This window comes from Schistocerca serialis, chromosome 2 (assembly GCF_023864345.2).
Source record: "Schistocerca serialis cubense isolate TAMUIC-IGC-003099 chromosome 2, iqSchSeri2.2, whole genome shotgun sequence".
Classification (NCBI taxonomy): domain Eukaryota; kingdom Metazoa; phylum Arthropoda; class Insecta; order Orthoptera; family Acrididae; genus Schistocerca; species Schistocerca serialis.
In genome coordinates this window covers 870,722,784-870,738,700 of record NC_064639.1, presented here as the reverse complement: position 1 = coordinate 870,738,700, position 15,917 = coordinate 870,722,784, and the positions used below count along the sequence as shown (strand labels likewise).

The following is a 15,917-nucleotide window of genomic DNA, read 5'->3' as shown; positions in this document are numbered from 1 at the left end:
CACTCCTGAAAGAAAGGATACTGCGGAGACATGGCATAGCCACAGCCTGGGGGATGTTTCGAGAATGAGATTTTCACTCTGCAGCAGAGTGTTCGCCGATATGAAACTTTCTGGCAGATTAAATCTGTGTGCCCGACTGAGACTCGAACTCGGGACCTTTGCCTTTCGCGGGCAAGTGCTCTACCATCTGAGCTACCGAAGCACGACTCCCGCCCGGTCCTCACAGCTTTACTTCTGCCAGTATCTCGTCTCCTACCTTCCAAACTTTACAGAAGCTCTCCTGCAAACCTTGCAGAACTAGCACTCCTGAAAGAAAGGATACTGCGGAGACATGGCTTAGCCACAGCCTGGGAGATGTTTCCAGAATGATATTTTCACTCTGCAGCGGAGTGTGCGCTGATATGAAACTTCCTGGCAGATTAAAGCTGTGTTTGGAAGGTAGGAGACGAGATACTGGCAGAAGTAAAGCTGTGAGGACCAGGCGTGAGTCGTGCTTCGGTAGCTCAGATGGTAGAGCACTTTCCCGCGAAAGGCAAAGGTCCCGAGTTCGAGTCTCAGTCGGGCACACAGATTTAATCTGCCAGGAAGTTTCATATTATCACACACTTTGCTGCAGAGTGAAAATCTCATTCTGGAAACATCCCCCAGTCTGTGGCTAAGCCATGTCTCCGCAGTATCCTTTCTTTCAGGAGTGTTAGTTCTGCAAGGTTCGCAGGAGAGCTTCTGTAAAGTTTGGAAGGTAGGAGATGAGATACTGGCAGAAGTAAAGCTGTGAGGACCGGGCGTGAGTCGTGCTTCGGTAGCTCAGATGGTAGAGCACTTCCCAGCGAAAGGCAAAGGTCCCGAGTTCGAGTCTCGGTTGGGCACACAGTTTTAATCTGCCAGGAAGTTTCATATCAGCGCACGCTCCGCTGCAGAGTGAAAATCTCATTCTGTAAACATGCCCCAGGCTGTGGCTAAGCCATGTCTCCGCAGTATCCTTTCTTTCAGGAGTGCTAGTTCTGCAAGGTTCGCAGGAGAACTTCTGTAAAGTTTGGAAGGTAGGAGACGAGATACTGGCACAAGTAAACCTGTGAGGACTGGGCGTGAGTCGTGCTTCGGTAGCTCAGATGGTAGAGCACTTGCCCACGAAAGGCAAAGGTCCCGAGTTTGAGTCTCGCTCGTGGCTGAAGAGTTGCTTGACTATTGTCCCTATGATATTCTAGGATGGCATCTTGAACTATGAATGCATAATTTTCAGAAAACTCTAGTATTGCTATAATTTCATCTTGTTTCAAATTACCCTTACAAAACTGGAGATAAGCCGATTGTGCTGTTGCTGTGAAGCTGTGTGTGGTCAGTTTGTCCATCTTTTGACAACACATTTCAACAAAATCTTCCACTGTACTTTGCTTTGTTTCAAGACTTGTGCGATCCATGTGTGTCCATTGTTTATAAGAAACAAGTTCATCGTCATCCATAAGGAGTTCACCATACAGTTTGTTATTCATGTGTTCTGCAAGATTTGCCTTACCAGGACACTTTTCACACCTGTGTATCATGCACTAGTAGAAACTGATGTCACACACTAGCAGCTTCATTGCACCTTTGTAATCCAGACCAGACTCCTTTATAGCTGCAAACATCAGCTTAGCATTTTGATGGGTCTCACATACGCAAACATTGTGTCTGCCCCTTGCACTTACAGGCACAATCCATTTTGGCCAAAGATTGAAAAAAGATGATAAACCTACTTTGGTATTGGGATATTTTTCCTTGAATTCTACGTATAGTTCTGATATGTCTCATAGCAACAGTCTTTTTTTCCATCTGTACATGTACATTTTGCATTTTCACCTTTACATAGTCTTTTTTTCCAGGCATTATTCAGCTGTAGTCATTATGTTCATAAAACTCTGACACTAGCACCTTTATTTCTGAACTCAGTTGCTTACCCTGAGCCTGCTGAAGTTGTGGAATTACTCCTTGGGTTGCTTTTATTTTCCTAGCTTGCTTTACCATATATGTAGAAACACTGAATTCCTTTGCAGTGTAGTCAATAGACCAGTTGGAAGGTGCAAGGGTAAGAATAGCTACTCTTTTCTGGCGTGTGGATATGGCACATTTTTCTTTCAAATCATGCACAATTTTGTCCAAATCAGAGCATTTCTGGCATGATTTCTGTTCCTTTGGAGCAGATAGTCCTTCCTCTTCCACCATTAGTGTGTCAGCTATTTTGTGTTTTAATTCCATTTGAGCTTCTTGTAGTGTTCTTCTACCATAGCTGGGCCTGTCTCTTTTCCCAACTTTGTGTGTCTTCATGGGAGACAAATCAAGAGCAGTCACTGAAGTATTTAATTGCTCATCTGCTGTGGTGGTAGGTGGCTGATACTCTTCGTCACTGTCATGTAAATTATCAGAATATTCTTCATTTTTTAGCAGTGTAACACACCTGGAACATAACTTTTGTCCTGGTTTCATGCTAAGTCCCATGCACTGTTTCCCTTTCAAGACTGATTTTATATCAATTTCTCTGAGTCTACACTTCACTGTCTTCTTATGAATCTGAAATGGATCAAAACAACTTCTTTGTAGGAAAGAATACTTATCCAGAAACACTTTCATATGATGATAACAAACACTAAAGTTTCCTGGAACTGAACTTCTTGTGCCCACAGGGTGTATCCCGGATCTCCATAGCAACAAATCTTGGTCCAATCCATCCAGATCATACTGTACAAATCGAATGCCACATTTTGTTCCATATGTTGTTTTATGACATTCAGATGCTTGTGCTCTACCAATACTGCAACTTGTTTGAACAAAAGCACCACTAGTACATTCTTCTGCCTCCATACTGACTTTCCACAACAGTACTGACCAGTCTGAACTAGAATCTTAAAAACATGAGTAACCTGTAATTGTTGCTTGTTTCCTTTGTTGTTCCTGCCTAAGAATGACTCATTCTGTCCCTGAAAACTACCATTGTTTAACTTTCTGTTGTCTAATGGTTCCTGACAGTTGCTACAGCTTTATCTGAAACAAGCTGTCTGCATCATCACTATTACTTGCTAAATCGTGTTAAAAGAAATGTAACCAAATACATCTCTGTCAACTTTTATTGTACACAAATGTCTTGCAATAACAAGTTGAAAATTTGCCACATATTATATTATGGTCTACTTATGCAGTGTGTGAAATTTGGCTTGGATACCATTTGTCCCTTTTGTGCTACCACACTTCGAAAATCCATGTTTTTCAGGTAATTTTTCAAATTTTTGTATTTTTGTGTGCATGTAACTCTGTTTGTGTGACTGATATGGGCAAGATGAGTTCTGTGTGTGTTTAGGCCACATTAAGCTTACCACAAAAACAAAAGATTATACCCTTTTTGAGTGAATTATATTTGACATAGAGGGCACCTGCTATATGTACCTTTTAACATATTACATTTTTTAAATCACATTTTGGAATTTTTTATTTTCCCTCAGAAATATGTTGTTGGTGTTTTGATTCATAGAGTGTCTTCTCGTAGTGGATGTTACTGGGTTGTAAAAATTTCAATGGCCTGTGCGGAATAGTTCCAAAGTTATTAAGACCTGAAGTTGGGTCTGAAGATAGATTGCCAGATGCGGGTTGCAATTTCTGGGTCATGCCACCTTCTTTCGCAAGCCATAATTCTGGAACTAATTGGCAGGGGAACTTAAAATTTTGTACATGAGTATTCCACACTTGGTAGCATTGGTGTGATAAATTTCAACCAAATCTGAGACTATCAGCTGGAACATTTTCTCAAATTGTTTGAATTGACATGGAATGACCCATGTGTCTCACTTCCCCCTCTTGGATCTCCTTCTCCACTCCATTTGAATGCACCCATGTATTTTCTCCCCCCCCCCCCCTCCCCCCACCTGGATTAGGACCGCCTATTCCAGGGTCCTAAGATCTCTGTTGCCCCTATGGTTTTCTGGCGTCTTGTATGTGTCATCTTTGCAGAACACCAGTGTGCCACCGTCTTCTACACTGATGGTTCCAAGACAGTCGATAAGATGGGATATGCTTCAGTGTCTCCTACTGACTTAAAACACCATTTATTGCTGGGGTCATGTGGTGTGTTCACAGCAGAGCTTCTAGCCATTCAAAGAGCCATCCATTTTGTTTCTCTGGCCTCTCTTCACAATGTTTTAATTTGTTCTGACTCAATGAGCAGCCTGCAGGCTATCGACCGATGCTACTCTCGTCACCCTTTGGTCTCCGCTATCCATGACCTTCTTTCTGCCCTTGGTGGTGCCACCTGCTCAGTTATCTTTCTCTGGGTCCTAAGTCATGTAGGAATCCCAGGGAATGAACTGGCTGACCACTTGGCTCGAGAAGCAGATACTTACCCCCATTCCCTTTCATGATTGCAGGTGCTCTCTTGGCCCAAAATTGGAATGCTGTTTGGTGTGCTACTGCTCATAGTAATAAACTCCTCACAATCAAGGATTCTATTGTACTTTGGCGCTCTTCCTTCTGCTCCTCTCAGAATGAGTCCACTGTCTTTTGCCGTCTATGCATTGATCATACCAGGCTCACCCCATGTTTCCTCCTGCATAACGAACCACCCCCACAGTGTCGTTGTTGGAGCCAGACTGACGGTATCCCACATCTTGGTGGAATGTCCCCTTCTTTTGGCCCTTTGTGCTAAGTACAGTCTTCCAGATTCCTCAAATTTAATATTAGCTGGCGATTCATGGATGGTTGAACTGGTCCTCGGTTTCCTCTGTGAAAGTGGTTTGTATTTCCAGGTATAAGGTTTTACTGTATTCCTGGGGCAAGGGCAGGGTGATGGTGACTGGGACTTCTCTTCATGTCTTCTCGGTCTGTAAAGACTGCCCTTTTTTTCAGTTTTTAGATTTGTTCTCACCTTTTGTGCCTTTTACTGTGTGTGTTTTAACTTCATTATTTTATAGTTTGACACCCCTGACTGGATCTGTCCACTTTTAGCGAATCCTCTTTCGTCTTAGAGTAACTTTGGAATCATAGGACTGATGACTCGTCATTTGGTCACATAAATCTTCTCAAATAATTAATCAATCAGTCAAAGATTTGCTTGCCTTTCATGCAAAATTTTATGCAGACACGCAGCTCACCTAACTCTGCCATCTTGGAATTTGCAAACTGTGTGACACAACGTTCTTCTCAGTGCAGCACTGAACTATACCAAACGACATACAACAATATACTTCCAGCGGTTACACATTAAACACAGGTGTGTGCAGGGATACCAGCCACATTTCACCCCAACACACAATTGGCGCAAAATTATGAATGTTCCGGAATTTTTTGAGTGAGTAGTTGATTGAGTGAGTAGTCAATTTGCTTGAAACCAAGATTATAATTGCAAGTCATTGACTGCATCTTGCAATAAGTCACCTCTACTAATTATCAACATATTTTTGTCATCAGCGTACAGAAAGGAGCTGGCATTTGGTATGTGTTTGCTTGGCACACAACTGCTGCACAAGGAGTTCAATTGGAAATGCTATCACGTGATAGTCATGGTCCATGCAGAATACAAGTCAAAGCACTATACATCAAAAATGGCACATGGGAATACATATTTAGGGATGAGAATCAGACCATGCATCCGAAGGACATACTTGCAAAGCAATGCTGCTTAAATGCCTCACACTTCACAAAATGCAACCAAGTGATGCACATCTAACCGAATTCTGAATTCTTTGATGCAGTGCTGGGTGAGTGGGGGGCAAAACTGCTAAAAAAACAGACTACTACAGAATAGGTGTAAAACAAAGATTACAGATAAATAGATGCTAAATTAAATGCATTTGGCTGTCAAGAGAACAATGTGTTAAGCCATTAGTTACTACTGTAGCAGAATACTGTGGAAAGATCTTTCACAAAACCCAAAGAAATTCTGATTTTATGTGAAGAATGTTAGTGGCACCAAAGTTAGTGTCCAGACACTCATGGACAAGTCAGGAACTAAAATTATCCGTAGGAGAACAAAATCAGAAATGCTCCTTTACAAAGAAAAAGCCAGAAGTATTGCCACAATGTAGTCCTCAGGCCACTGAAAATATGAATAAATTGGTATTAGTGTCAGTGGCATTGAGAAACAGCTCAAATCATTAAAACTGAACAAAGTTCAAGGGCCCAACAGAATCTCTATCAGATTCTATACTGAATTTGCGACTCACCCCTTCCTTTAACTATAATCCATTGTAAGTCCCTTGAACAATAAATTGTGCCCAGTAGTTGAAAGAAAGCTGAGGTCACACCCATGCATAAGAAGGGTAGCGGAAGTGATGCTCAAAAACTACACTCCACTATCCTTGACACCCAATTGTGGTATAATCTTAGGACATATATTGAGCTCAAATGTAATGAGGTGTTATCTCAACAGAATGACACTCATCATGCCAACCAGCACAGATTCTGTGAGACCCTACTTGCGCCTTTCTCAAATGACACACAAAGCCACAAATCAAGGCAGGTTGATGCAGTGTTTCTCGATTTTCGAAAAGCATTTGACTTGATACCACATCTATGCTTATTATCAAAAGTATGAGTCACTTCAGTTGCCCAGAATGTTCGTCAAACCAGTCACGAACAATTGTGTGGCCCTGTGTCATGGTGCATTATAATCCATAAAAATTTAGTGGTTGTTTGGATACTTGAAGTCCATGAATTTGTAACTGCATTGAGGTTATTTTCATAGGGAAAATGCAGCATGTTATTTTGGGTGGAGAGTCATCAACAGATATAGAAGTAACTTCTGGTGTGCCCCAGGGAAGTGTGTTGGGACCCTTGCTGTTCATATTGTACACTAATAACCTTGTGGACAATGTTAATGGTAACCTCAGACTTTTTGCAGATGATGCAGTTATCTTTAATGAAAGAAGTTGCACAAAAGTTCAATCGGATCTTGATAAGATTTCAAAGTGATGCAATGAGTATAGATGTATGTGTAATGTAGATGAATCATGAAAGAAGGTTGTATACATGGAAGAGACCTGAGGCCATAAAGGTTTCAGATGGATTACAAAATAGTGAGACAAAGGTTTTGAAACCAGATTTTAAACTGCAACACCTTTCCAGGGCCAGAGGCAGTAGTTGCAAAAAGATAGTAAACTGGGGAAAGTGGACCTGGGTAATTTGAAAGAACCAGAGGTTTCCGAGAGTTACAGAGAAAGCCTGAGTGAGGCAGTGATGTCGACTGGAACAGGGGAAGGAATACAATTTAAAGTGAACTGGTAGCTTTGAGAGATGAAATAGTGGAGACAGCAGAGGATCAATTAGCCAAAACGACAAGGTCCAGTAGAAATCCACGTATAACACAAGAGATATTAAATTTAAATCGTAAAAGAACAAAATATAAAAATGCACCAAATGAAGCAGGCAAAAGTGAATACAGACATCTAATTAATCATACTGACATTAAGTGCAGAAGACCAAAGTTGAAATCAGTGAAAGAGAAATACAAGGCTGTAGAAGCATGTTTGACTATCTGAAAGATATATGCTGCCTATAGCAAAATAAAGAGGACTTAAAGGAAAAGAGAAACATTTGTACGAGTATGAAGAGCTCTGGTGTCAAGCCTATATGTACTATTCGAAGAAGGGAAGGTTGAAAGATGGAAGGAATACACACTGAGGTGACAAGTGATGGGATACATCCTAATACAGCGTAGGACTTCCTTTTGCGTGGTGTAGTACAGCATCTCGACATTACATTGACTCAACAAATCATTGTAGGTCCCCTGCAGAAATATTGAGCCATGCTGCCTGCATAGGGGACCATTATTGCGAAAGTGTTACTGGTGCGGGATTTTTTACATGAACTGACCTTTCGATTATGTCCCATAAATGTTCAATTGGATTCATGTTGGGCAATCTGCATGGCCATTTATTTGCTTGAATTGTCCAGAATGTTCTTCAAACCAGTTGTGAACAATTTTGGCCCAGAGACATGTCGCATTGTCATCCATTAAAATTCAGTGGTTGTTTGGATACATGAAGTCCATGAATGACTGAATTGGTTTTCAAGTAACCGAACATAACTATTTCCAGTCAGTGATCAGTTCAGTTGGACCAGGTGACCCTGTCTGTTCCATGTAAAACAGCCCACACTGTGTTGGAGCCACCACCAGCTATCACAGTGCCTTGTTGGCAATCTGGGTTCATGGCTTTGTAGGGTCTGCGCCACACTCGAACCCTACTATTAGCTCTTAGCAACTGAAGTCAGGACTCAATTGATCAGATCATGGTTTTCCAGTTGGCTGGAGTCCAACCAATATGGTCGTGAGCCCAGGAGAGGCACTGCAGGTGAAGTTGTGATTTTAGCAAATGCATTGTGTCAGTTTTCTGCTGTGATAGCCCATTGATGCCAGATTTCCTCATACTGTCCTAACAGATATGTTCGTCATACATCCCACATTGATTTCTGCACTTATTTCACGCAGTGTTGCTTGTCTATTAGCACTGATACAAATGCCACTGTTCTTGGTTGTTAAGTGAAACCCATCGGCCACTGTGTTGTCCATGGTGAGAAGTATGCCTGGAATTTGTTACTCTCTTGACTCTGTGGATCTATGAATATTGAGTTCTGTAACGATTTTCAAAATGGAATGTCCCATTGTCTAGCTCCAACTACCATTCTGCATTGAAAGTCTGTTTATTCCCATAGTGTAGCCATAATCACGTTGGAAACCTTTTCACATGAATCATCAGAGTGCAAATGACAGCTCCCCCAGTGCACTGTCCTTCTATACTTTGTTTATGCAATATTACCACCCTCTGTATACATGCATGTCACTGTACCATGACTTTTGTCACCTCAGTTTATAGAGATTCTCTACAATGGAAACATACTTGTAAACAATGTTATAGAACGGGAAGAGGATATAGATGAAGATGATATGGGAGGTATGATATCATGAGAATAATTCAGCAGGACGCTGAAAGACAAGTCAGGACAAAACTTCTGTAGTGGACATCATTTTCCCAGAATTATTGAGATTGTAGAGCCACCAGTCATGATAAAACTATTCCACCCAATATGTGGGGGACAAGACAGGTGAAGTACCCTCAGATGTCAAATATAATGCATTAAATCATATTCCAAAGAAGACAGGTGTGAATATTACTGTCACTGTAATAAGTTGTGGTTACAAATACTGACTCAGATTATTTACTGGAGAACGAAAAACTTGGTAGAAGTTGACCTCGGGAAGATCAGTTTAGATTCCAGAGAAATGGAGGGACACAAGGCAATACTGACCCTATGACCCACCTTAGAAGATAGGTTAAATAAAGACTAACCCACATTAGTAACATTTAGAGAAATCTTTTGACAATGTTGACTGTAATACACCCTTTGAAATTCTGAAGGCATTGTAGATAAAATACGGGGTGTAAAAGGTTATATACAACTTGTACAGAAACCACACTGCAGTTTGAAAGTGGAGGGATGTGAAGGGCAAGCACTAGTTGAGGATGGAATGAGACAGGGCTGTAGCCTATCCATGATGTTATTCAATCTGTTCACTGAGTGAGCAGTGAAAGACTTGGGAGAACAGTTGTCCAGAATGGATAACATCTTGAAAAGGGATTATAAGATGAACATCAACAAAAGCATCATAGCAAAGAATATAGAATGTGGTCAGTTTAAATCAGGCGATGCTCATTGAATTACTTTAGGAAGTAAAAGTAAACGAATAAGTTTTTTAGCAGCAAAATAACCGACAATTTAGCCAAAGTACAGACAATATAAAACTGAGACTGGAAATAGCAAAAAAAGCATATTTCCAAAGGGAATTTTGTTTGCAGTTAATGTAAATTAAAGCATTAGAAAGTCTTCTCTGAAGGTATTTGTCTGGATTGTAGCCTTGTACAGAGGTAAAATATGAAATGTGGAAGATACCCAGTTCAGACAAGAAGAGACTAGAAAGTTTTGGTGATATTGTAGAAGCCTAAAGATTAGATGAGTAGGGCAAATAACTAGTGGGAAGCCACGGAATTGAGTTGGGGTAAAAGTAACTTTGTGGTGCACCGTGATTAAAAGAAGGGATCAGTTGGCAGAACATCCTGAGGCATCGAGGATGTGTCAGTTTGGTAAATGAAAGAGATGGATGTTGTAGGAAGGGGAGGAAGGAGGGGACCAAGATTTCAGTGCAGTAAACAGGTTCGAATGAATGTGGGTTGCAGTGGCTATGGAGAAATGGAGTCTTCTACAGAATAGGCTATTGTGGAGAGGTGTATCAAACTGGCCTCCAGATTGAAGATAACACAATAACAGTTCAAACAAGGATGAATTTGTAAGAGGTAGTCAGAATTTGTTTGGTTCATACTTTTAACTATGGAGATTAATGGCATGAAAGTACAACTGTGCGATTAACTCCACACAATCAATGTTGAGAATTGGCATCTTTCTGTGTAATGTGGCCAGATTCACCTGTCTCAGGAAGCTGAAAATGCAAGAGGCAGTTTATTCTAACCATTGTTTTACAGTCTAAATGAAAATTAAATCATCCATGAATCTAGGTTAACATGACACAGTAAACAACTAAGTAATCAGAAGAAATTATTTGCAGATAGTGAATAAATTAGAATTAATATTAATAATTTTGACATTTAGGCTTATTACTTTCTGCAGTAGAATGAAAACTCTGCAGAACAGTTACTTAAATAGAAATACCTGCATTTTCATGTTATCATATTTTGTACACAATTATGATTGTCATTTTATTTATTTCTATTTTTTTCTTTTTGTGCCTGTTGCAGACTGAAGAACAAATTCCTGCCAGCTTCTCACTCGATCAATATCTAAAACGCAAAATTGACCCTGTAGACAAAGGGAAATCAACAAAAGTGCCAAGGATTGACAAACTCGAAAAGAATTTGAGAAATAATAATGTGTGTTTGGAGACTACAAAAGCGTCAGACTCTGAAGTTAGTACAGCCATTGGAAACACTAAAGATTCCATAGTGACTACAAACAACACAGAATTACGGTGTGCAAGTACAGCTGTTGGCAACAGTAATGCGTCTGTGGTGACCACAAAGAACTCAGAACTTCTTTGTGCTACATCAACCAATCCACAGAAACCAAAATTGCGTGTCAAGACAACCAGTGAATTAAGACAGGCTGGGCAGACAAGTATTGTGACGGACTGTGTGCCAGCACTTCTCCCTCTGCAGAAATCTTCATCTCAGTCTGCCTCAGTTCCTACCACAGGGCAGTCCACTTGTGTCAGTGCTTCTCCCTCGGCAAGTGTTGTATTTTCACAGTCTGCTGTGCCGCAGAGCTGTCCCAGCATATCTTCTGTACCACAGCAAGTAAAGAGTTCCTTACCACAGCATGTAAGTAATTCATCTGCCTCAGAGGGTGGTATGAGTTGGTCACCTGCAGTGCAGAATGCTAAGTGTGTACCATCTGCCCCACAATGTATTGGAAGTTCATCATCCGTGCTACAGTTCAGCACAAGTTCATCACCGGTGCTACAGACTGCCACTAGTTCATTATCTGTGCCACAAAATGCAACTGCTTTATTACCTGTCCCAAATAATGCTACAGTTTCACTACCTTTGCCAGATAACGCTACAGCTTCATTAACTGCGCCACAGAATGTTACAAATTCGTCATCTTTGCAACAGTACTCTTTGTCTGTACCAAATTCATTATCTTCAGGACAAGCCATTCTTCCGAATGTGTCCCAGTTCATCATTGTGCCAGACACATTTGCAAGCGCACCAACTTTCACTGCAGCTGGGATGAGTACCGTAACTGTGCTCACACCAGCTGTTCCATCCAATGTGTCTCTGGTAGGAGACCTGGGCATACAACTAGGGCCAGCAACTACGCTGGTGGCACCGCAGACCACACAGCCGTCACTGCCCGTTTCGATGGGAGCACTGACAGTTTCGACGACACCAGCAGTGCCGCTGGCATCTTCTTCACTACCTTTAGTGCAGACAGTGCCAATTCAACTAGCTCAGAAACTGCCAAATTCTGTGGTGTCAACTCTGACATCTGCACCAGCTATTATTAGTCAGAGTAGCACATCAGATAGTGTTTCATACAGTTTGCTCAAGAGAAACCGCCAGGAGCTTGTTATCTCTAGTAATTCACTTGCTACAGTTACAACATCCTCTGCAAATGTGTCCTCAAAAGCCGACCGTCAGCCTTCGATGTTACCTCACAATTTGAAGGTGTTGAGCAGTTCCTCTGTCAGCCCTGCCAGTAATGTGCCAGTGATGAGAGTTAGTACAGAAAGCAAGATTGTCAGGTTGCAAAATGACACTGTGGTGCGGGGTGTGGGTAATGATGCCTCGAGTGTTTTATCGAAAGAAAATGGCAGTGCTCAGTTGAAAAAAAATGTTGTGGCAGCTTCCAGTGCAGTTTCACATCCCAACATTCTCCGAAAACGTAAATCTCCAGCAGCTATCAGTGCAAAGCAGTTCACGAGTAATTCATCACCAGTACTAATTGGTCGTCTGACCTGCAGTGTACCAAATAGTAAAAAGAGTTCATCAGTGCCACCTGGAAAAACTTCAGATGCAGAAAGCACTTCAAAAACAAAAATATTATTGGGTATCGTAACCCAGGGTAGTAATTCTCAGCATTCTGACTCTAATAAAGCTTTACAGAAAACTGTTTTGTGTTACTCTAATCGGTCAGCAACTAAAGTGAACAGTTCACCTCCCAATAAAACAACTACAGTTCCTACACCAAATTCTGTTTCTCAAGCAACAGTTTCTACAGCAGTTCCTTCTTCACAGCCTACATTCTCTGGCTCCATAGGGTCCACACACCAGCGAAAGGAGGATGTTAGGCCTGGTATTCTCAAGAAAATCAATAGTAAAAGTGCCGGAAATGCACAATTACCTGTAGTGGATACAGTGACAAATATGAAAGCTGAGCGGCAGCCCAGTGAAAACCGGCCACAGCAGAAAGCAGCAGTGCTGAGATCACAGCCGTCTGGAGAGCTTCCACCCCCACCTCCAGCAGTGCCTCTGAACAGTATCAGTATTTCTGATAATAGGAGAATACTGACAAACACTGGCAGTGGAGACCTGCAGAATTGTGAAGCTAAAAGTGCGAGGTACGTAAAATACTTGCTGCCTTAACAGTTATGACTACAAAATTGTTTTATTGTTCTGCTATATTCCCATTAGTATTTTGTATAAGTAGTGTGTAATTGCTGTGATCATTCTTTCAGCAGTGGTCATCATGTTATCAGACAAAACTCTCAAAGTCAAGACTTGAACAATGTGGAAGTACCCCAAAAAGAGTTCCATAGGGTATTAGATCATTGTTAGAATAATGGAAATTTGTGGATGGGAAGATATGTAATGTAAGGGAAGGCAGCCACTTACCTCTAGCGGACTGGTGTGTGACACACAGAAGTTCATAATAGAAAGCAATTAGCTTTTGCACTCATTCTCTTTTTCTAGAAGAAATACACACACACACACACACACACACACACACACACACACAATGGCCCAAATGTCCATGCACATGGTAGAAGCGAGATGGATTATTGAATAACAATTAATGAAAGTAATTGCCTGGGTAGATGGAGGTGAGGAAGGGGTAGGGAAGGACCCACAAGGCAAGAGGGGATCGAAGGGTAATGTGAGGCAGGTCTTTTTCGCCAGGTGTCTCAGTGGCTGCAGAACAAGACAAAACGTAGAGTGGAAGACAGGGAGAGAGTATGGTGAGGGGTGGGGAAAAAGAGGAGGGGAAAGAGAGAGAGAGAGAGAGAGAGGGGGGGGGGGAGACCACATGGCAGGGAGGAAGATGAGGAAGATGGTGGGAGAAGACAGTACACAGTCTGGATGGGTATTAGTGGTGTGGACAGAAGAGAGAAGAAAAAGGTTAGTTGAGGCAATGGGAAACAAAATGGGGGTTTAGGCCAGGAAGATTGTGAAAGCATAGGATATGGTGGAGATAGAATTTCCACCTACATGGTTCAAAGAAACTTGTGCTGAAAGGAAGTATCCGAATGACCCATTCATTGGAGCAGCTATTGAAATCATTTGTGTCGTTAGCCAACTGGGTATTAAAGTTTTCGATCTTTCACAGTTTGATGGTGCCCATACATGTGAGTGGACAGAATAGGTCTGGCTCCTGGGTCAACCACAAGGGAATGATCTACAGGGTGCAGGATTGGAGTAGGGGTGCATAGGGATATTCTCTAGATTTGGTAGGCATTGGGAACTCTACCTTGGGTAATGCTTGTAGGATTTTGGGTAGGATATCCCTCATCTCAGGGCACAGCGAGAGGTAGTCAATGCTCTGGTGCAGGATGTGGCTGATCTTTCAACTACTTTCGATAATTGATATTGAAGGATCAATCTCACTTCTACCACAAGACTGAATGTTTGAGTGGTTGTGTTTGCATGAATGTGTGTGCTCGTACCAGAAAATGAGCAAGAAGTTGAGAGGTAGTGTTAAATTTTCTGTTACATGTTTCTGTGTGCCACAAACCAATCCTGTTCAGGTAAGTGGCTGCTTTTCCCTTATTTTACATAAATTGTTATTAGGGTTTACTTGCCTCTGAACATGTTTTGAAGATATCCTCGATGTTTATTACACTATGAACACAAACCTCTCCTGATGCAGGGGGTCTAGGTAAATCCGAGATGGTCCTTGTGGCTTGTGTGTCCTGTCTCAGCAGTTCAGTCCTGTTCTAGTTGTGTTAATATTTTCTTCTTTGAAGTAAGTATTCACTAATTGAAAGGGATGCCAGTTCAGTGTCTGTTTTTATGATACAGGAAGCATCTGGATTTAATATCCATAATTTTTAGAACTTTTTGTTTGAAATGTCTCCAGGTATTTATTTTAGTACATTCCTAGGATGTACCAAGTGTCATATGCACAGGGGCACCAACTTATAAAAAAATATTGTGGGTGTCCATACTGGGGGTCTTGCCCCGGTAAATTTTCTAAATTTTAGATGTAAAAATAGTGAGTTTTAAAGTTTTCTAAGCATTTTAGAGTCATATGATCGACATTAGAACCCCAAAAACTGGACTCTCGATAACTTGATACTCTGGGAAACTCTACAAGCCTCACACATTTTTTGGGTTAAAAAAAAATAAATAAATAAATAAATAAACACACACAGTATTTTCGTAAAAAGCTAATTTAATTTATAGTAATAATCATGCTTATAGACTGTTACAGAGCAGTGAATATATAGCACTGAAAAGACTGAAATTATATTTAAATAAATCCTAAACTATTATTAAAAGAATAAAACATAAAATATTGCTGTCTCACAGTAATAGGCTAATTTAAGCTTACTTTGAATAAGGCTCGGGGTCCATTAAATAAAAACTGTATCTCAAAGTCAGTGCTTTAATACAGTTAATAAAGTTCATACAGTATGCCCAATACTTTCAGTCAAAAAGTATGTAAATAGCAGGTTTTAATTGAGTCGTACGCCCAGAAAATATATAAGTATTTGAAAATAACTAATACAGTACTACAGTAATATAGTACTAAACTAATACTAATATTTTGAAATTGAAAATTTAACATTATGTATGTATTTAATTCTCTATTTTATAAAGATTTTTAATGTAATTTCCTAGACTTTCCCGGTGATTTTGTGACATCTCATTGAATTGGATGTACTGCTGGCAGTCTGCGTTTATCTAACACAATATTTCAATATTGTCTTCATAAGGTGCTTCCTGTTACTGTGACAGTCACAGGAAGCACCTGATGAAGACGCTGAGGTACGACGTTGAAATATTGTGTTAAATAAATGCAGACCACTGGCAGTACACCCGATACAACGAGATGTCAAGATTTTTAATATTGCTCTAAATGCCATTATTAAGGCTAGAGTGTCTTTAGGAAGGTGTAAATGTCGACCGTCTGACTGGATTACTGAATATGAAGTCTTTGATGACTGGTCA

General features: G+C 40.8%; 1 protein-coding gene across 5 annotated transcripts in view; it reads left to right on the top strand.

Moving 5' to 3' along the window:
• Window positions 1-15,917, top strand: part of LOC126458189 (platelet binding protein GspB-like) — an 86,868-nt gene that overhangs the window by 61,988 nt on the left and 8,963 nt on the right. For all 5 annotated transcript variants that reach the window (XM_050095067.1, XM_050095066.1, XM_050095068.1 and 2 more), the window contains one exon: window positions 10,767-13,087. In XM_050095067.1, the coding sequence (XP_049951024.1) occupies window positions 10,767-13,087 (2,321 nt within the window). The remainder of the gene's footprint in view (window positions 1-10,766; window positions 13,088-15,917) is intronic.